The 21,908-nt window shown below is 33.6% G+C and overlaps 1 protein-coding gene across 1 annotated transcript; it reads left to right on the plus strand.

The window, feature by feature from the left end:
• Nucleotides 1–561: 561 nt before the first annotated feature.
• On the plus strand, nt 562–21,488 carry LOC137388010 (ectonucleotide pyrophosphatase/phosphodiesterase family member 5-like). The gene is made up of 8 exons (XM_068074530.1): nt 562–580; nt 6,434–6,485; nt 11,436–11,592; nt 12,676–12,840; nt 13,453–13,615; nt 16,783–17,041; nt 18,126–18,275; nt 21,183–21,488. The coding sequence occupies exons 1-8, from the start codon at nt 564–566 to the stop codon at nt 21,486–21,488; spliced, it is 1,269 nt and encodes a 422-aa protein (XP_067930631.1). The 5' UTR covers nt 562–563.
• The last annotated feature ends 420 nt before the right edge of the window (nt 21,489–21,908 follow it).

Here is a 21,908-nt window from a genome sequence, read left to right on the forward strand (position 1 = left end):
TTTCCTTGGATTTTCTCGGTAAGGAACATTGGCTTATGTTACGTAGAAACTGTACATAAGAAAGATGTGTTTGCATTCATTTTTAAGAGTTTTCTACACTCACAATTGTGCCCTACTTTCAGTACAACCAATATCATTGTTTTTTAGAATTTTACAATAATAACTTTTGATTTGTAGAAATCATCAATAACAAAAGCATTAACTTTTGATTCACTGAGAACAGAAGAGTCACTAAAATTTTTTTCAGAGTGTACTAACAGTTAGTTATCTAAGTGAGCGGACACACTAGCTGTGCTGATAGTGACCGCTAAGCCGTAGCTCCAAAGAAAACAGCCTACTGAACAGAAGGACAATATTTTGGTAGCAAATAGATAAGGACTTGATAGCTGTTTGTTTACTGAGGGAGATAGCGTGGCCATTACGCCTAGGCTTTAATCTTTTAATAGCAGAAAATTGTGGCTAAAATATGAATATAACTCGGTGAAGAGTGTGGTAACTCTCATAGAAGATAAGATATCCGACTTGCCCAGCTGTGCAGCCCATTTAAAGATTGAGGTTTGAAAATGGGACTCTCCAGCCTGTAAGTTGAGACTAAGATTTTTATTTTGCATGTTCAGCTTAGTTTAGCCTGAGAACAAAAGTAATAAGACTGCTCATATGATTTTAATACTTAATTAGAAAATAGAAATGAAATAAGGATCCTCACAATTCTGGTAACACAGTTAGCTTCTACTGCTGGTAAAGACTATGTAAGGTCAGATGCTCTTCATGACCTCAACAAGGACGCTGTTAGACTCAAACATCCATCTGGTCACAGATAAAGATTTCCTACTTTTACTCTCAAATTTGATTCCTATTCCAAATTGTTTTGCAAATGTACTTTAAAATCAATTGTCTTCATCGATAACTTTAATAACCTTTGTGTAAATTGAGATCTCCTTGAGATTAAAAAAGAGCATTGTTAGCTAAAACAATTCTAAAATATATTAAGCAGTCTGCATTTAAATGTCATGTGCTGGATTACGTTGAGCATAAACTAGCTACACTACTGATTTAGCCAATGTAATGAGTATTTGCCCAATGAATCCATTGTATTCGGAACATAAACTAGCTACACTATTGGGCCCGACGACATTTCATAAGACACACAACAAGTGAAGAGATGCGCAATGAACTAACTGAAATCAAGGTGTGATCATGCGTGTGCACGTACGTGTGCTCATATGCGTGACCATATGTGTAAGCATACTCGTGACCGCATGTGTAAGCATATGCGTGTGCTCTGACTTGAGTAGAACATATAAAACAGCACATTTTCAACAAATGAACTCTCTACTTTCACAAACCTGTATCAATGTTTCTAATGGTAACAGAAGTATTTTAAAATTGAGTTGGGAACTAAAACATGATGAAATAATTACAATCAAATATAAGAAATCTCTTTAATTTAACCAACAGACAGTACAGGATATGACTTGAGCTGGACATGTTATGTACTAGGGATGTGATCAGAGACTTAATTGATTATTTGTTGGTAGCATTAAAATTTGTTTATTACCTCACATTTTCTATTATTTTAGGTTTTATTTAGTTACTAGCGGAATTCCCGGCGTTGCAGAAGTTATAGAATAACTACCTAATGAACTTGAGTAACTTACTTGGGAAGCTAGATCTTAACTAAAATCTTTACTCAAACAATACCTGCGTTTCGGGCCAGCTCAACAATCGTTACGCATAACGGCCTACAGCGCTAGTTATTAGCCCCAAGCAAGCATTCAAGCATGAGTCTCTTAACCAATGTAATAAGTATTTGCTTAATGAATCTATAGTATTCCGTGTAGCTTAAACCATAACTGCCACGAACAACTTTTATCGTATTTACTAGGTAAATCAGACATGCTGATTCCGATTTTGTAATCAAAATAAAGATTAGGCCACTAACTTTCAGAGTAATAAAGGATTTTTTATAGCGTTTTAATATCGGTCTCGAAAACAACACGATCGGCATAACAAGCTCCGCCCATAAATACTTGACGTAACCTAGCTTTTTAGGAACATAAATTACGTAGAGATGTTTAGACCGATTTAGAATAATAGAGATGGGTGTTTTAAAATCTATTAATATCTAAATCCAGCTTTAAAAATAATATCAGTCTTTTCTGAAAGGTAGATGAGCTATTTAGCATTGCATATTTAAAAAGCGCGATAACAACGCTAGCTCGTGATAAAACCGCGCTTTTTGAGCTCGTTTTTCTCGGCGTCCAGCCCATTTAAACGTCATGTAACAAGCTGCGAGCAATTTTAAATAGTTTATATCCCTTTCATAAAAAACTGAAATTATTTTACAGGCTGGATTTAGATAATAATGGGTTTTAAGACACCCATCTCTATTATTCTAAATCGGACTAAACTTTCCTAACTTCCGTTTCTGAAAAAGCTAGGTTTCGTCACATATTTATGGGCGGAGCTTGTAATGCCGATTGTGTTGTTTTCGAAACGGATATTGAAACGCTTTAAAAAAGCCTAAATGACTTTGAAGGTTAGTGGACTAATCTTTATTTTGAGTACAAAATCGGAATCAGCGTGTCTGATTTACCTAGTAAATACAATAAAAGTTGTTCGTGACAGTTATGGTTTAATGGTTACATTCACTGCCCGTTGAATTGGAAGTTCTGTGCTTAAATCCAGCGCTGAGCTGATTTTTCCTTGCTAGATTTCAATTGGTAGGCTTATGACTGGACACAGGGTTTAACAAAAAACAAAAAGGCTAAACATTGACATTTATATATTAGCGTTTATTGCTTTAGTTCCATCTCTGTCTTAGTATCATCTCTCTCTCTACATTTTCATCGCAATCTTTTTTTATCTATAGTCACAGTGATTCATAAACTTCCTCCTCAAATGCCACTAATCCTGGCACACTTTGATATCTATGTAGAGTGTGTACTAAGTTTTTATCTATCTGATTTGAAAGATGACTAGAAGTTTTCTTAGAGGAAAGTAGGAAAGGTCAGGTTGATAAACCTAAATAACTTTCATGAACCCTCTGAGGCAGCTTTCAACATTCTGTAAAAGACAAAGTATTAAAATTAGTGACTGTGCTAAGACCAATGCTGATATCTACGATATTATGTATGGCTACTTTTTTACTTATACATGTACTTACATCTATAATAGGTAAAAACATATGCATGAATACTGGTTAAGGTATCAGTGTTTACCTATATGGGTGCATGTATGTATTTGTTTGAGCTCGAGCTCAACTCTATCAAAAGGTATGCTCTAAAAACAACTAAAACTTCTACTATAAAACTCAAAATGTGAATTTGAAAAAAGCGCAATTCAAGTCAAAGTTTGCCGCTATATTGCAGTTACCTGCTTACAATTTTAGTAGTTATGCCAATGGTATTTTAATTTACTGTGACAGCCTTGAAGACACTCGGGTCGATTCAAAATTTATTACAATAAAACAAAATCAAAACCAGTAAGACTGTCTATAAAAAGCTAATGTAAGTCAAGGTCGTTCTCAGAAATCTTTACCCATAGAAGAGCAAGTACATGTTTATTGTACAGATACATACACATCTTTATACCCAAACATATGAATGTAGGTATATCTATACATACATGTACTAGGTGAATGCCCGTCGTTGCTCGGGTAATAAAAAAGTCTTTGGACAGAAAATTTATTTTCATTTAACATGTACAACATTTACCATTCTAACTTTTAAACTTTATATCATAGAAAAAGTGTTTTTGTGCAGTTCAAATGAATTAAGAGAAACAATAAAACTGGGAAGTTTTCAATCTTTTTCTAACAACTTTTAAGTTTTATATCATGAAAGTGTTTTGTGGAAATAATTTAGGAGGAAAAATATAACTGTAAAGGCGTTTAAATGTAAATGTGAAACAATTAGCAAGTAATGGCTAAATATAGTCTGTTTTATTACGATTACCATGAAAAATTATTTGGTATACGTTTATATGCTTTTAGTTCATTTCAATGTTGGTATAATAAGGACAAGATATCGTAGGCGTATAGAGTGGTATAGAAACCCATTGTAATTATCTAATGCAGTCACTGCCTGGTAAAAATCATCATCATCATTAAAAATAGTAAAAAAACAATATGTTTACCTTAATAATTACAATTACCTACAACAACTTTAGTGCACTTTTTGGTTATGATCTGCAAGAAAATGTACCATTACAATGCACTACCTGCCGAGTCTTTACCTTCAAGACAGACATGTAAGATAAACGCTGAATCTAACTCATATGAATTTAGCTTACTAAAAACATAACTTGAAGGAAGACTTTGTATGCATTTTAGTCCACTTTAAGCCAAAATTTTATTACTGATTTTTTGCGAAGTCATTTTTACCATAACAAATGACACTGAACTGAGATACAATTGCCAAAATTTAATTTCTAAAGAAGTTATTATTGGTACCGTTCTGTAAACAAATTAGCCCTTGTATGGCGAAGATGAAAAAGCATTGTGTTTCATGGAGTTAAAAGAGTTCATAGCTTCAATTAATATGTCATTTAGCTCGTGCAATCGAGAAAAGGGTGTATCCAGTATATAGTAAGAGATATGAACCGAAGAGCTTTCATAGACTCGTGGTTAGACAATTGGATTTGAAACCTGCATTAGTAATCTTCGTAAGTTCAAATACAGCACGACGTGAGATTTTAAATCCAAGATTTTAATATCTATAGCCGAACATACCGAAAGACATAAAGACAAGCAGCAAACTTTGAGATTTATCGACATATCGACATATCGACATACACCTAAATGTGGCACTGTCACTCATCTAAAGTTTGTTTTTTAATTTCCAATTTTGGCTGCCAATACAAGGAATGAAGCTTAGGAGCCCTTTAGGGCAAGCTTCAGATACACTTGCAAATATTTTGTATTGCAGCAGTAGTGATGTAGCCATTAGTTGCCAAGAGACACAGAACACACCCCTTCATTATCTCGATGCTAGAGATAATAGTAACTTCAACAAACCCTGTACACAATAGACCCTTGCTTGATGGTCATCAGATAAGGTCTCCCTCAAACTAAAAACTATAACAAACAGGTTAAATCATTTGCTTCATATTAAAATTGAGTTGCTTCCAATTCAGCAGGTCTGCTATTCTAATTCAAGGGTCATACGTTTTCACTTAAGCAGTCTTGTGTTTCTAATCCAGATGCCTGATATTTATAATTTGGTAGTCTTGTCTTTCTAGTTCAACAATATTGTGTTTCTAGTTCAACAGTTATGTGTTTCTAGTTCAACATTATTGTATTTCTGATTCAACAGTTATGTGTTTCTAGTTCAACAATTTGTATGTTTAATTAAATAATTTTATTTTACCAATTCAACAGTCATGTGAAAAAAGCAATTTCAATGCTTAACTTTAAAAAAGTAATTGAATTGAATAGATTGCCATTCCAAAATAGATCGGCCTTTCAATCCTTTTTTAGAAAGAAAAGGTAGATATAAAATGGGATGTATACCTATCCCGAGTGTTTAAAAATGCTAGTATTAAATTTATCTAAAAGCTATTGAAAATATTTTTATTCCGCGCTCAATGGGAACAGTTCTGGTTATACAGACCGACACCTTTCTACTAGGTTTCCCCATAATCAGTGAGTTTCTCTTGAATATATTTGAACAAATATTCTAAATGGTACATGTACTTTTCAATTGCAATAAATAAAACTGGTTTGGAACAGCCTCACTGATCAATACTCAATGGTTACAAAATTATAAAAGCAATTGTTTTTGTCATAAAAACTCTTCATGTTTAGCAGAGCAAACAGATTCACACACTTGAGGTGAAACAAGAGGATCCAAAAGAGGTTCAGTAAGTTAGCTTTTTCACAAGCTGACTGCTCTAAGTACAAAAAAACCTGTCAAATGGACGCACACAAATCATATAAATGTTTTTACTAAAAGCAAAGGCTAAAATTTATTTTGTAAAAATATTTTGCAGTTTTTCAATTTCGCAAGATTTTATATATAAAATATAGTAAAATCATCTGAAATAACCAGTTTTAAAAAAGATTAGAAAACGTTAATCGTTCAGCTTCACATTGAATATACAAGGTATTTCAGTATTTTGAGCACTTTAGAAAAAGAAATTCATAGATTGATCACAGTCCGATATCTCTGTGAGAAAACCTCCGGGGCTTTTTTAATCTGGTTCTACAGACTTTCATTAACATAGCGCAGCAGCAATTGCAGCTGGATGTCTTTGCTAACCCCACAAACCACAGGTCGATAATCTGACCACTGAACCACAGCAGATCAAGTTCTTTCTAAGCTACTCTTTATAGTACCTGCCGATGGCATCAAATCGATTGCTTGTTCAGCAATCGAGGCACAACCTAATGTTTCAGGATTTGTATGATGATTGAAATTTACATTTGTTTTAGATGTGGGGTTTTTGTCCTGTTGTCACTGGTTCTCGTAGCATTTGGAGGCAAGGTGAGTGAAGGATATAAGCTGTAGTAGTAACAGAAGCAGTAGTAAAATAGTATAGTCATAGTAATATTAGCATTAGTAATAGTAAGAGTAGCAGCAGTAGTAGTAATAGTAGTAGCAATAATAGTAGTAGTAAAAGTAGTAGTAGTAGCAGTAATAGTAGTAGTAATAGTAGTAGTAGTAGTGATAGTTGTAGTAGACTAATACTTCTAGTACTACTACTGATACTACTACTGATACTAGTAGTTAGTGCTAATGATAGTAATGATAGTAGTAGTAGACTACTACTAGTAGTAGTAATAGTAGTAATAGTAGTAGCGATAGTAGTAGTAGTAGTAGGAGTAATAGTAGTAGTAGTAGGAGTAGTGATAGTAGTAGTAATAATAGTAGTAATAGTGGTAGTAATAGTAGTATAAGTAAGCATAGTAATAGTGATGAGAACAGACATTGGTCTGCTCCCATCAGGTGGTAATTTTCAAATTATCTCCTGATGAAAGCAGAAATATCTACGTCTGTTCGAAACAGATCTATCGTGATTGCAAACAGCTAAGTACTCCCCATATTGTACATTATACTACGATTCACTCTAGACATAGTGGATCGAGTGCTTTCTTATTATTATTATTTATGAAACTAGTGTTTCTAGCAGTAATAAGTATAGCAAGGAATAGAATAGTACAATCTGAGCAGAGTGCTCAATGAGAAAATCCGAGCAAGTTACATGTAAAATCAATAAAACAGACTATAACTTTAGATAAAACACTTATTAATAGTTTCATGCTTGCTGAAAGCAATCTTTAAATAAGATGTTTGTACCAGTTTTGGTTACTTTACAGATAGCTAACACTGTTAAAACTACTAAAACTTTGAAACTAGATGATTATGGTCGTTAACGGCTCCATAGAAGCTTTGGGTTTTAAAATTCGACTGTAAGAATTTGCTAGCGTGTCTACAGGCGCTGTTGAGTTCATTACGTTTGTTCAATGGTGCTAGGTGTGGCCTGTACATGATGTAAAACTTTTCTTTTAGACACTAGGCACAGTTTTAGAGCCATTAGTGAGTGGGATGGACTGCTCCAGTGTTTTTCAGTTGATAGAATAGTCGGTGTTGGAGACTTAATCGCCTTGTGTATTTTCTGAGAGCGATGGCAACTCTTCTGTTTCATTGTGAGAACGATGCTTTGCAGTTGTTTTAAATGCAGTTTCTGTAAGGCCAATGTAGCTTTCTTTCTCATTTTGGGATGTGAAAAATTGATAAATTGATAAATTACGGCAGGTCGCAAACATTTTTGCTGTAATGGCAGTTGGCTTTTAAATGGCAGTTACAGAAGTTTGCTGATGTTTCTTTTTAAGTAGCTTTTTCACAAGTCAAGATTCTCAAGAATTGTCTGCCGATGTTGGTTGCAATGTGTTTGCTGAACGCGGTTATACAATGTGGTGTTACACGTGCAGTTTTTTCTTTTAGTTTAAGGCGTTGTTATTATATGGTAGTACTGTAGTTTGTGGTTGCACTCACTACTCAAATGTATTGCAGCCAGAGGAGATTGTACAAAGTTTGCTGTTTATAGCTGATGGTAGGTTTTTAGTGATGCTTTTTGGGGGATTGGATTTTAAGTTCATGTAGATTGGCAAATTGCTCTGATTTTATTATTGAGCACTTTGCTCAGATTTTGAGTGTGAGATGGACAAGTTGTTTGGCTTGTTGAAAAGCTTATAATTGTCACTGTTCAAGTCTAGGGTAATATCGAAATAGTTGACTGACATTTTATTCGCTTCAACTGTGATCCAAAGTCCATGGCTTTTTAATATCTCGCAAAGGTCTTTTTTGATTTTTTTTTACTTTTCATGGGTTGTTCCTGATTACTCCCAGTTTGTCATCTCTGTACAGTTTGGATGAATTGTTGTACTTTCCTACTATTTTGTTTAGTATGAAGCTGCCGACAAACTCACACCTCTCAGTTTCGTTGACGCATCCTATGGTTATGTCAAAATATTCCTCTAATGAAGTCTCAGACCAGCTGTCTTTGCCAGAGTATAGTATGGACGTCTTGGTTTGTGTTAAGATGTTTCTCTTATCTTCTGAAATGTTGTTATATTTGCTGCGTCTAGGAGTTTGGCTGAGATGGCAGGATAAAATTCTGCGATATTGAATATTATGAATACTCGTTGATCTTTGTGTGGTAGGTTTTAAACTGCATTTAAAACACGCTAGAACAACCACCAAGCGTCATTCTCACAATGAAACAGAAGAGTTGCCATCGCTCTCAGAAAATACACACGGCAATTAAGACTCTAACACCAACTATTCTATCAACTGGAGAATACTTGAACAGGCTATCCCACTCACTAATAGCTCTAAAAACTGTGCCTTGTGTCTAAAAAAAAAGTTTTACATCATGTACAGGCCACGCTTAGCATCATTAAACAGAAGTAATTAAAGCCTGGCTCCCATATCGATTGCGAGACTCCGGCGGTAATTTTGTACAGGAAACGCTTGCGACACAAGGCTCAGCGGCTTCTGTTCACATAAAGCTGCATCGCTAATAATAGCATAAAAATGCTCGCTCGACATACCGTTTTGATAATGCTGACCTTCACCTGTACAGTGCATTTCGGAAAAGTTTAGCTTGCGACTCTTCGCGAAATTTGAACAGCGCTAAACTCTTGTGTTGCTGCCGACAACTACCGGTGGTCCTTGGTGGTCCTCGGCGGTACCCGGCGCGTAGGTTACCATTTCACTGCTAATAGCCTGCAGTGCTATCGCCAGTGCTTTGCGACGGATATGGGAACCAGGCTTAATCTATCAGCTCCTGATACATGTATATATACATGTATATATTTGTATGTATATATATGTATATATATATATATTCATTCCACGACTAAACACAAGCGACGCGATTGTTTGGAAGATTTATGATAAATGCATATGTGCACACATCTCACAAAAATTATTCATCAGCGGCCGTCGCAAACCCTTGTACCGAAATCTCATCAACAAATTTAACCATTTTTCAATGGAGTCGTTTAAGTATAATAACGATACAAAACACATATAAATCTATTTAAATATGTTATCGAGTCGAGTCTTTATTATTTGTAGAAAATTTCCTAAACATTACCCATCTGATTGGATGATACATAAATAGACAGATTAATTTGGCCTAAAATCGTTATTAAAACTTGCCAAGCCTTATTTTTATTAAAATTAAGACCGGCAAAAGAAATGCCGAACGCCAGAGAATAGAACCATTAAGTCGTGGGCATTTCACGAAAAAAACGTGCACATTTCACCAGTCTATAGCATTGTCGAATTGCCGAAGGTTTTTGTAATTAACGTAGAAGTACTGAAATAGAATCGTTTCTTTTTGCCGATTTCAAAGTAACTGACATTTTGGACACTTATGAGTACTTTGGTATTCCAACTGATGTCCAAAGCAGTGAAAGTAAAGGAAATGGCGATGGTACTTTTTCTAACGATTCTTATGAGATTATTACGATATTTAATTATAAGAATAATTATTCGATTTTATAAGACTTAATTATAAGAATAAGCATTCGAATTTACAAAATCGAAGTATATAGTGATCGACGTTAGGCAATATGTTACTGTTATTATTTTTTCTCAATAGTTTTGTTAAATAGATTTTCTAAAAATCTATATAAATATCACAACTTCTTGATATTGTTAGCTATGACGTTTTGAAATGTAAACAAAATTGTGCATTGGTTTTCTATTATTACTGTATTACCATAATAATAATATTGGTTGTTCTAATAATATCAGTGCATTTTACTTCTAATATTGCATTTCTCCTATTGTGGGGGAGATATAAACATATAATCTTTTCCTTTCATTATTGCTGCTTGTTGTACATAATAACGCTCACACCCAGTACATTACAGCTACCATTGCAGTTATCCTACTGCACTGCAGTACCATTTGACTGCTAATATTGCATTTCTCAACCAGCAGTACCCTTTCTTTTTTCCCATATCACTTTGGTCGTGGGCTGTATGACAGGGTAATTTCTAGTATTATATTGTGATTATAATATTGTATGCAATTTGTTCATATAATGTAAGTTGAAATGAGTTGAGAACCTGTAACTGGTACGTAAGAAATAAAGACACAAACTATGACAAATCTTCAAACCTTTATTTGACGTAAATTAAACATTTAGCCCAGGCAGAGCGAGAAAACATACGAATTTGGAAAGTGCTCATTTGCAAACGGCACTGAAGTAGGCTATAATCTTCTTTACATTGAGATAAGATCCAAGGTTAAATTAAAGCGCCAACTCTACCCCTTGCAATAAATTCTGCTAATCAGGTATCTCATGGGCGTTTGTTCAGTTCCTCATGACACACAACTGAGAGAAAGGTGTGGTGAAAAGCAATTATGTAAATAATGTTTTCTCAATATTGGATAGTTTGGATATGTGAAACTGCCGGTATAAATATGAAGTTGCCTGCTCTACTTAATGAGCTTGACTTACAAGCATATATGCATGTGAAGGCCAAGCCGGTATCACATTACAACTCCACTTATCCCACCAAATTTATTTTCGGCCTTTCTATTGTATGATTGGAAATTGTCTGCCCATTTTTGTCAGATTATTTGAAATTGTCCTATTGTGTACATAAACCGCTATTTTTGCTGTCTTGCTGAACTATGATATGTTCTAGCTATTTTACTTCATACCCACCTTTGATCAATGAAAAGAAGCATTGAAAATGGAAAAATAAAAATTAAATTAATTCTAAAAGTTATTCAATTAATTGATTTTTAAACTTGTTGGTACAATTCATAAGCATACACTTTGAACACAAATACTCTTAAAACACCAGAACCAGCAGCATCTATAGCTAACGGTTATATGGTTGACAACCACAAGCAAGTGTTATCATCTTTCCATTTACAATAAATATTGAGTCAACTTTCCATTTGTAGACGGTATTGATTTCATTAGATGGATGCCGATGGGATTACTTTAGCAAAACCTCAACTCCAAACTTTGATAAATTCATAAGTGAAGGAGTTCAGGTGAAGCAGGTGACAAATGCATTTGCTACTCTAACAATGCCAAACCACTGGACACTGGTGACAGGTAATGTTTGTAGTTAGTACTCAGATACAGTATATATTATGTAAACTGGTTTGAAGCAATGTTTATGTTATTTACACTATATTTGCCTGCTAACTTAAAGGTTGACTTGCAACAAAATTCACATTACAGTTATTTGGTATCAAAAGATTCATCATGTCTTACTCTGTTGTGTTGTAGGTTCAAAATATGTGGAAATGTGATTACAAGCTCTTAAAAGCTCAAAAATGAAAAACTGCCGTAGATTGGAATCTGTTTATTTTTCTGACGTAGTCATGACAGTTTGGTTATTGTCTTGTCACGTGATGTTCTCACGTGAGTTGAAAGGCCAATAAAAAACTCAATGTAAAACTTATCGTACCACTAGTTTATGACAAACACTTCAGGTTTTACCGAAGACCCCGTATCAAAAATAGATACTCGCTACTTTACAGTTTTGTTTCGGCATTATTCAATCGTCAAGTCGTAATCTGATCAAGTGACCCAATACTTCGCAAATAATTTTTGCAGCACTTTTCGATTATCACAGATGACCAACAGGCTCGTCGTGATTATCAGACAATGATATGTACTCCTTCGAGCTAAAGTTAAAAAAAATTTTTTTTACGATTTTTTACGGTTAGTTATAAGATATCAGTGCTAAAAGTGACAGCATTACAAAGACGATAAAACAGACGCGTAAGAACAATAGACATAGTTTTGTTGAATGCGTGAAGTATATTCGTGAAAATATTTCGACGAATAAGGTTGCGTGAAAGTGTAAAGAGAAACCATTTCCCACAACTACGTCACATTTGAGCCGTTTTGGAAAGAGAATCCAAACTACGGCGGTCTCGTGTGGCTGTGATTAACTGTTCGTATTTCAGCTTTTAGGAGCTTGTAATCACATTCCCACATATTTTGCACCTACAAAACAACAGAGTAAGACATGGTGAATCTTTTGATATCAAATAACTGTAATGTGAATTTTGTTGCAAGTCAACCTTTATTAAGCTTTCACAACAGTACAAGATTGTGAGTACAGATTATGAGGTGTACAACGGAGACCATCATATAACAAGTACTCAATATGATACACTGTTGCAGGCCTGTATGAAGAAGACCATGGTATCATAGCAAACAAGTTTTGGGATCCTGTATGGAACAAAACTTATCAATTCAGCACAGAAAGTGAATGGTACAACAACACTGAGCCTGTTTGGATCACAGCAGAGAAAGAAGGAAAGAAGACGGCATCATTTATGTGGATTGGTGAGTGATGAGATGCCATCTTACAGTACACCTTTTAAAATGGTTAGCTTGCTAACCATTTTTCATCTAAAGTATCGCTTTGATAAATAAATCCAAATTAATCTATTTACTTAAATTTCTTAAAATTTATTTAAATAAATTTAAATTTATTTACGTACTATTTGCTTAAATTTAAATAAATTTGTTTACAGTTATTTAAATAAATTAGGCAGTTAATATGTAGTAAGTTACGCAGTAATAAGTTATTTTGCGCAGGTGTGCTGTTACTAGGCAGTGCAATAAGCTATAATTTTCACATGTAAAATTTAAATACTTTTCAAATAATAAAAAAGAATAAGTTCTCCACTTGTGTTAGTAGAATAACTTTTTAGAGTAATAATTTTCTTCACTTGTATGTTAATATTTTATGTGCAAAATAGAGATTCACATTCTTTTAGGCAGTTTGAGAGATGAGCTAATAAAAACAAACAACAGATGCTGAAAAATGTCTTGTTTATTTTAATGCTTTTTTCCTGCTCTAATAATAGATAAAGCCAATAAAGAAATTACTTTCTATATAGGTAAGATTCATAATTTGTACTGCTGTTCTAACAACTTTGCCTTTCATCACAGGAAACCAAGCAGAGTATGATGGACAAACAGCCTCGATAGTTGTTCCCTTCGCTTCTAACACAGAGTTTGAAAGTGGTGTAGACGCTGTTGTTGAGTGGATGTCAAAAGATAATGTCGACTTCGCCAATCTCTACACAAACCAGCCTGACCATGATGGCCATCAGTGAGTTAAAATAAGCCTATTTAATTCAAATTCAGTTATTTGAAAGCGGGTCATATCATTAAAAAAGCTTTTGGGCATTTTCAGCCTCATGAATGTCTATATTTTTGTCATGTGTATGTGTCCAGTGAATAGCGATTCGTTACAGTATGTTAACTCCAAAAAACTATTGGTTGTTAAAATATTACTAATGTTTCCGGATTGTTAAATGTTTCAGGATTGCATTGGCTCGGCATATTGGAGTCGTTTTTCCACTTTTGGAAAGCAAAATTTTTTCTTTTTGAAAAATTTTGTTTGTTTTTCTTGTGAAAGTTTTTTAAAAGCCTTATATTTGTATTGAAGTTGTCTATACTATGTACTATAATTTTGTTAGTTATCGTTTGTAAATATTATACTTCCTGTATTGCATCAGCATTACTAAAACCCTTGTTTTTATACTCATATGCTGCAATCTGTTAATCAGTTAGTGTTTGACTATGCACGAATATATGTGTTCAAGTCCAAGACAATATTCATTAAGCTGCTTATTTTTTTAATTTGTCAATTTTAAATTGGCCATTTCAATTTTTGTTTGACCTTCATTTGCATTGACTAGCTACAAATCCCCATGTCAATCATTAAACACTGTTGGCATACACCTCTTAATACTTCGCTTTTCACATGTACAGTTGTATGTTGCGCTACCTCAAGTAGGCGGTAGAAATGGCCTGTACATTGTCTCACTGCTCGGTTAGACAAAGAACATAGTTCATCCTATTCTAGTTTTAGCCTGCATTGTAGCTTCAAATGCTCAACATAAATGAGTATTAATTAGCATATTGATTTGAATAGGGGTTTGCAGGAAAACAAAAGGTAACGGAGTTATCTGCTCTTCATTTCGTTATCAATAGAGAGCCAGAGAAGGCAACTCTTAATTTCATGTTTTGTAGTGAGTAATGTAATGGCAAACGCTCAGTATATGTTTGTAATATTTGCATGTCAGTTTGAATGGAGATTTTCAAAAAAACAATAGGTAACGAGTTATCTGTTCTTTGTCTAATTATTACAAGAGTGCAATGGAAAACAACTCCTAATTTTACTTTTTGTATAATTTTAGTAACGTAATTTAGATTGTGATATGCATGTACATGTATTTGCGACCTCCTTATCTAACTGCTAAATAAATTTGCCAAAAATACATTCTTCACTCAGTGTATTTTCGGCAAATATTATAAATAAATATTATATTCTATTTATAAATAAATGGAAAACAAGGGTTAGATTAAAAAATTTGAGTTTGTTTTTGTAAAATTATTGAAAACTACCTTCCAGTAAATATTTGAAATTTTTTGCGCTGCATTTTTGACAGAGTTTTTAGCGTTGCATTTTTATTGCATTGTATTTATAAAAGTATTTGCTTTCGCTTACAAGTAAAAAAGAAAATTGGAGATGGTAGTGGAAAAACAAGCATGTAGAAGAACGGAGTGAAAGGGGGAAATTGAATTAATAGAGAAGAAAGGGGAGGTAACAACTACTAGTGTGTAGTTGGTAGTTATGAGTTTTTAGTAATGCAACTTCACTCTCTTTGTATCAATAAAATAGAAATAGATGGACTTTCATAAGGAGTGTGCCATAGACAAAAAAGAAATATATTGTCTCATTTACATGTAGAAGAAATAGGTATATGCAAAAGTGCTTTATGAGCTTATAACCAACAGCTTCTGGAAAAATGCAAAACAGACGTCAATATTTCTTGAGGATTAAGAAAAATTGAAAAATCTTACAGACAATCAACAATGTCTCTGTTGGATTACGGACAGAATATAAACCAAGCAATTCTTTTAATAATCAAAATAATAATCAAGCAACTATTTTAATAATCAAAAACAAGCTTTGATTCTCCTATTTACTTAAGCAGTGAAATTGCAAACAAGTTGGAAACTGAAAACAAGTAGCACTTATCGTCTTGAAGTATTGGTTGCCTGGTTATAGCTTCCTGTACTGGAAACCTGCGGTATAGCAATACATGTAACTTAGTCAATTAAGTTTACTTGACCTACTTATCTTACTTGACCTACTTATCTTGAACTGATAGCACTCTAGTAAGGTACTTATACGTTTACACAGCATTTAAAAAGGAAACAATGGAACGTATTTTAATTAACCTGTTTTTAAATCATTTAAGACATCCATAGCAAAGTATCTGGATCTAGATTAAAAATTTTATTTTAACTATCATGAGAAAAAACAGTAAAAAACAAAATAATAGCCAATAGAGCCAATTTGCACTCGAATTTGAAATCAATAGTCAATGTAAATAACGAGAAAGACAAGCAGCAAAGCCAATATCTACATCATTTGGGGCAAGTCTGGGCATGTCTGGGCAAGTCTGGGCATGTCTTTTTCTTCTGATTTTAATCTTCATACATGTACATCCTGGCAGTTAAATTGCCTAAAACAACAAACAAAATTTCACCTGATAGAAAACATCTATAGTTTCTAATAAAATCTACTAAGATTTACTGTAGTCACATCTTTAAGGAATAGATGTAGATGCAACTGAGAAATTGGGAAAACCATCTAGCGAGGTAGTTTTTAGTTTGACAGCAAACTGAGATCAGTTTGAGTGAGTATTACAGTGTCTGTGCTACGAGGTGATATTGTTCTAGAAGTAGCATTTGAGTTACTATAAGAGTAGCTATGCCAGTTGCAATAGTAGCTATACAAGATACTATAGGAGGAGCTATATGTGTTGCTTGCTGTACTATTTTCTAAATAAGCTGCTTGCTGTATGGGTTGACATATGAGCTGCTTGCTATATGACTTGCTATGTATGTTGCTATATGACTTACTATGTATGTTGCTACGTGACTCTCTAAGTTATGGTTATACAAGTTGCTATCTGAGTTGTCATACAAACCGATATACGAATTAATATTTGCAATCCCTCCAATCATTGCGCATGACATTTATCGATGGGAGTTATCTTCTCAACATCCAAGAATGTATTTAGCTTCCCTCATTGACTATAATTGAGTTATTTCTTTGATAAAATATTTGTTTTTTCTGACATGCAGTACAAGCGAGTTAGTTTCATTTGCATAAGTATTTTGCATAGTTTGTAACTTGGGCATATCAGACGATTTTAGTGTATAGTAAAAGCTAGTGTATCAGATTTTCTCTACCTACAGATACGGCCCCAACTCGGAAGAAGTTAAAAACCGGATAAAGGCTATTGATAAAGTCTTAGGAAAGATGATGGATGAGTTTGATACACGAGGTCTGACTGATGAGGTCAACATTCTCATAGCCTCTGATCATGGCATGACTGATGTGGACAGCTCTAAAATGATCAACCTTGGGGCCTACATCGACTTTGATGCAAACATTGAGTGGTCTTATCTGAGCGCAATTGGCTTGATTATACCTAAACCTGGGAAACTAGATGAGGTAGGCTAGCGTTAGTTACATCTGAAATTGGGAAACTAGACCAGGTAGGTCAGTGTTAGGTATACCTAAACCTGGGAAACTAGATGAGGTAGGTCAGCGCTAGGTATACCTAAACCAGGGAAACTAAATGAGGTAGGTCAGTGTTAGTTATACCTAAACATGGGAAACCAGATGAGGTAGGTTAGCGTTAGTTATACCTAAACATGGGAAACTAACCAAAGGAGGTTGTAGATGCTATAATAGTAGTGCTAACTTTACTAAGTGAACTAATTGTAATACTCAGCCTTTTTTTAATCCTGTGATTATAAAATTAAATTTCTTTGTTTAGCGATGTAATTTTTTCCTCACTTGATTGCAAGTCTTCTGCTGTAGTTATAAATGCTGGTTTTCCGGTTTGGCTAACACTATATAATGCTATATAATGCTATATAATGCTATATAACACTATATAACGTTATATAACGCTATATAATGTTATATAACGCTATATAACACTATATAACATTAACAAAGGAATTTTTGATGCAAAGTTAAAGCTGTTATGACAACCGTTCAGAAGAGTCACTTGCTGGTTAGTTTTGAATATAGTACACACAGTCTGTATACTCCTTATTGTACTAGCTTGTACCTCCTTCCTCTTTAATAACCTAATAGTACACACAGTCTGTATACTCCTTATTGTACTTGGTTGTACCTCCATCCTCTTTATTAACCTAATAGTACACACAGTCTGTATACTCCTTATTGTACTAGCTTGTACCTTCTTCCTCTTTAATAACCTACTAGTACAGACGATTATCATAACAACACTTTTAATGACAATGACAACAAGGATCATAAAGGTGATGATGAGGCCGACAAAAACAACGTGGGCAATAACAATATTGATAATGACAGCAACAATTACTTAAATGAATATGACAATGATGATAGTGACAATAATGGAAAGAACAGTGAGCCAAACAATAGGAACAATATTAACGATTACGAATGATAACAATAAATAAAACACGAAAATATACTGAGTGTATATTATCTAATAGTATTGACTAATTTAAATTGAAATTCAACTTCAACATTACAGGTTTACACGAAGCTCAAGGACGCAGAAAAAACGGAAACACACATGAAGGTCTACAAAAAAGCTGACATACCTGATGACCTGAAATACAAACATAACAGGAGAATAACAGACATAGTCGTAGTTCCAGATCTTGGATGGCTGCTTGCTAAGGTTAGTGACCTTTCCTAGCATAATTTCAGAGTTTCTGCAAACAGAGTCATCTCAATAGCTGAGTGACCAAAAAATAAAGCTGGTAGGAGTTGTCTGCTCTAGATCAGAACTGAAAATTTGTGGATTCCAAATATTATGAATAACAGTGCAATGATAAGCTATTATCAGATAGTAAAATTTATACAAATTGACAATATAACCAGGTACTTTCTAACTCTGTGGGGCTCTAACGAGACCACCCTTTATTTCAGTGAACCTTTCTTTGACTAAAATGAATGTTCCTGCCCATCTTTTGTTTAAGCTTTTTAAAGCAAAATAATTTTACGTTTCCAATTGTTATAATAACACAAAAAAGAAAGAAGCTTATGACTCATTTGTAGCAACTCAAGTTTGATGTCATGTTTATGAATCACAGGAAGTGTTTGGTAATGGAACTCACATTTCAGCGATCTTTAAAAAGATCTCCAATGCAAGTTCGGTTGTGATTTAATCTTACTTTGCGGTCTTAAAATTTTGAGTGAGTTGTATTTTAGTAGCATAACTCAACTTCAAAAGTTATAAGCGAAAATGACCCAGGTCAACTTCTAATGTTAATGTCGCCATTTAAAGGAAAAATGACTCGATCACAAAAGATGACAACAAAATAGCGTTTTCCTCTATGCTAGTAGCTTTAGCAAAAAAAATATTTTCTCGGGGTTGATAAGTGAAGATGTCAGCTTTTCATTTTAACTGCTTCTAAGTTTTTAGCTTTTTTTATTTTGGAAAATCCCTTGTCGCATTCCAAAATAGTAACAATAGTTGATGCTTGACAAAGTGTAAAGTTTGTATTTAGTCCTTTATTATTTTTTTACACTTTCTAATAAAACAATTTTAGAAAAAACTTGCATATTGGAAGAATTTATCTTGCACTAGGATCACGCTGTTTGTTCTCTATTCTTTAATGTTTTAACATTGTTTTGACAAAGATTTAATGAGTTAGCTCTATCATAGACTGTCTGCTTTAAGAATGAACCTTTCAAATAAATACACATCATAATCATATAGTTTTTTTTTTATTAAAAGAAGAAACGAAGCATAATTTTATGTTGTAAAATCATTCACAATCATTAGTCTTTTAGCAGATTAAAAAATGCTGAATGCTTACGTTGACATTGTGTGTATTTCAATATTTAGGGAACCTTAGAAAAAAACTTTTGGGTTGATCAATAGTCTGATATCTTTGTGAGAAGCCACCAGAGACTTTTTGGAGCTATTTCTACAGACTTTGAACTAATTAACTTAATGAACAATTGTGATTAGATGCCCTGCCTAATACCACCAATAGTGCTAGTGTCACTCAAACTTTACTCTGTATTGATTTCTATTAGTTCAACAGAATTATTATATTATGTTATGAAGTTATCCACACAACAATATTTAGTTTCCTTGGCAAGTAATTGGATTTACCAAAATCCAGTTAATTTTTATGCAGAGCTGATAAATTTTGCTTCAATTTTTAACTTGTTGAAAGCCGGATTAAAAAATTTAAATTTTGGCTAAGGTTTTTGGCCTTACCGTTAATCATCTTTTAAACAAAAAAATATTTTTTTATTGCTCAACCATTATCATTATTATCTTAGGAAATAGCATTCCAAATGTTTCATAAGTCTTTCCATTGAAGTGCACAATCTAAGTTTATAAACTCAAAGAAATTTGGAAAAAATTTCCAAAGTATTTAATTGCAAAGCATTCAAAGTTTCTACAGAGACTTTTTAAACAAAAATGTTAACTGCTACTATAAGTTTTAAATTCTCAAGTTAAACTTCAGCATTGGCATCCATGTTGATATGAATAAAGATTAGATTTGAAATTTAACCTTACCAAAAAGATCACCTTATTATATATATATACATATATATAAAATTGCTTCCTCACCCCGGTTAACCCATATGGGTAGCAATTTCTGCTCCAACTCGGGTCTCCTACCAGAAACCTGGGAGTTTGAGCACTCACCTCAAAATCTTAGCTGCTCCTAATGGCTCACTTTTCTGCAACTCATTTGGGTTGATTGCTGTCGGTGTCTGGGCAAGCCACATTTTATGCGCAGGTGATATATATATATACACAGATCATGCTTTTTTAGCATGAGTATATATATATATTTATATATTCATGCTACAGACAGTACTGTTTCGGCTATTGAAGCCTCATCGGTGCAGCTCAGAGCTCAGGCAAGGGAAACAAATCCCATTACCAATGAGAGTTGACTTCCTGCTATGAAACAACTAAGTTGCCTCACAGACATTAAGAAAGTCAATGTACTGACACCAGAGTGCTCAAATCACAAAAGTGATGAGCTTTGCACAAAGGCTAATAGTGCCGCACCTCTCACAGAGTGCTCAACCAAACCGAAGTGAGGGAGCATATAATCATGCTACAGCATATACTCATGCTACATAATATATATATATATATATATATATACTATATACTATATACTATATATACTATATATAATATATACTATATACATATAATGTATATTATATACTATATTATATTACTATATTATGTACTATATTATATCACGAATATCATACTCATGCTATATAATATATATATATATATATATTATATATAATATATATTATATACATATATGATATGTATTATATATGTATTACACTATATATAGTGTATATATATATATATATACATGTAAATACCGGTATATTAGTATTTGCTATTTGCCAACCAAACTATTTTGAGTCTGTAAGAACTTAAATCTGTGATTTAAAATTGTACTAAACAATTATTTTTAATGTTGAGAGTAACGTGCATCTCTTAGAAATTTAGCTGTTCAGGTTTTTTGATTAAAAGACATGTCATCAGCTCATCATAATATTATGCCATATTCTTTGTATACAGAAAGCGAATCACAAGACCAGCCTGCGAGGAAATCACGGATTTGATAATAAGAATTCTGACATGAAGACAACCTTTTTAGCTCGAGGACCTGACTTCAAGTGTGGCTACAAGCAAGATGCGATGAGGAGTGTTGACTTATACCCGCTGCTCTGCAAACTCTTGGATTTACAGACATGCCATGCGAGCGGAGGAGATATAACTAGCACGCAAAATCTTCTCTCCGATGGACCATGTAGCTTTGCTATTACAACCACGGCCGGGTTTCACCTCATTCTCGCCACATTCCTGATTAAAATTTTAATGTAGCTTCTTCTTTGCAAAGGAAACCCTTACAAAAAGTAATGGGCGCATAAATGGAATCTTTTTCAGTTTGTAACCAGTGAGGATGATTTCTTACCATTGTTCTGTGAAACCTCTCTAAGTTGGTCGCATTTTAAAATAGCTATACTTGTCATAATCTATGAAGATACTCTCTTTGCCATCTAACGATTTCAGTTGTTTTGTAAGGAGTTGTCTACTCTATGGCGAAATGACAAATCCTAACTGTCTGTAAGCTCTGGAAATTTATTCTGTCATGTTATTTTAGCCAACGTATTTATCAATCAATCAATCAATCAAGAACTTGACATTAAAAAAGTGATAACGTTAAAAAAATTGCTTATTTTAATAAGTTGATCTATGATATGGCTAAAAATTAGAAAAAGTGTTTCACGGAATAATCTGGAA

This window comes from Watersipora subatra, chromosome 2 (assembly GCF_963576615.1).
Source record: "Watersipora subatra chromosome 2, tzWatSuba1.1, whole genome shotgun sequence".
NCBI lineage: Eukaryota > Metazoa > Bryozoa > Gymnolaemata > Cheilostomatida > Watersiporidae > Watersipora > Watersipora subatra.

Bases quoted from the DNA above. Each gene is read 5' to 3' on its own strand.
- LOC137388010 (XM_068074530.1), top strand. The intron at 13,616-16,782 runs GTGAGTTAAAAT...CTCTACCTACAG, and splicing joins CCTGACCATGATGGCCATCA to ATACGGCCCCAACTCGGAAG. The intron at 17,042-18,125 runs GTAGGCTAGCGT...TCAACATTACAG, and splicing joins AACCTGGGAAACTAGATGAG to GTTTACACGAAGCTCAAGGA.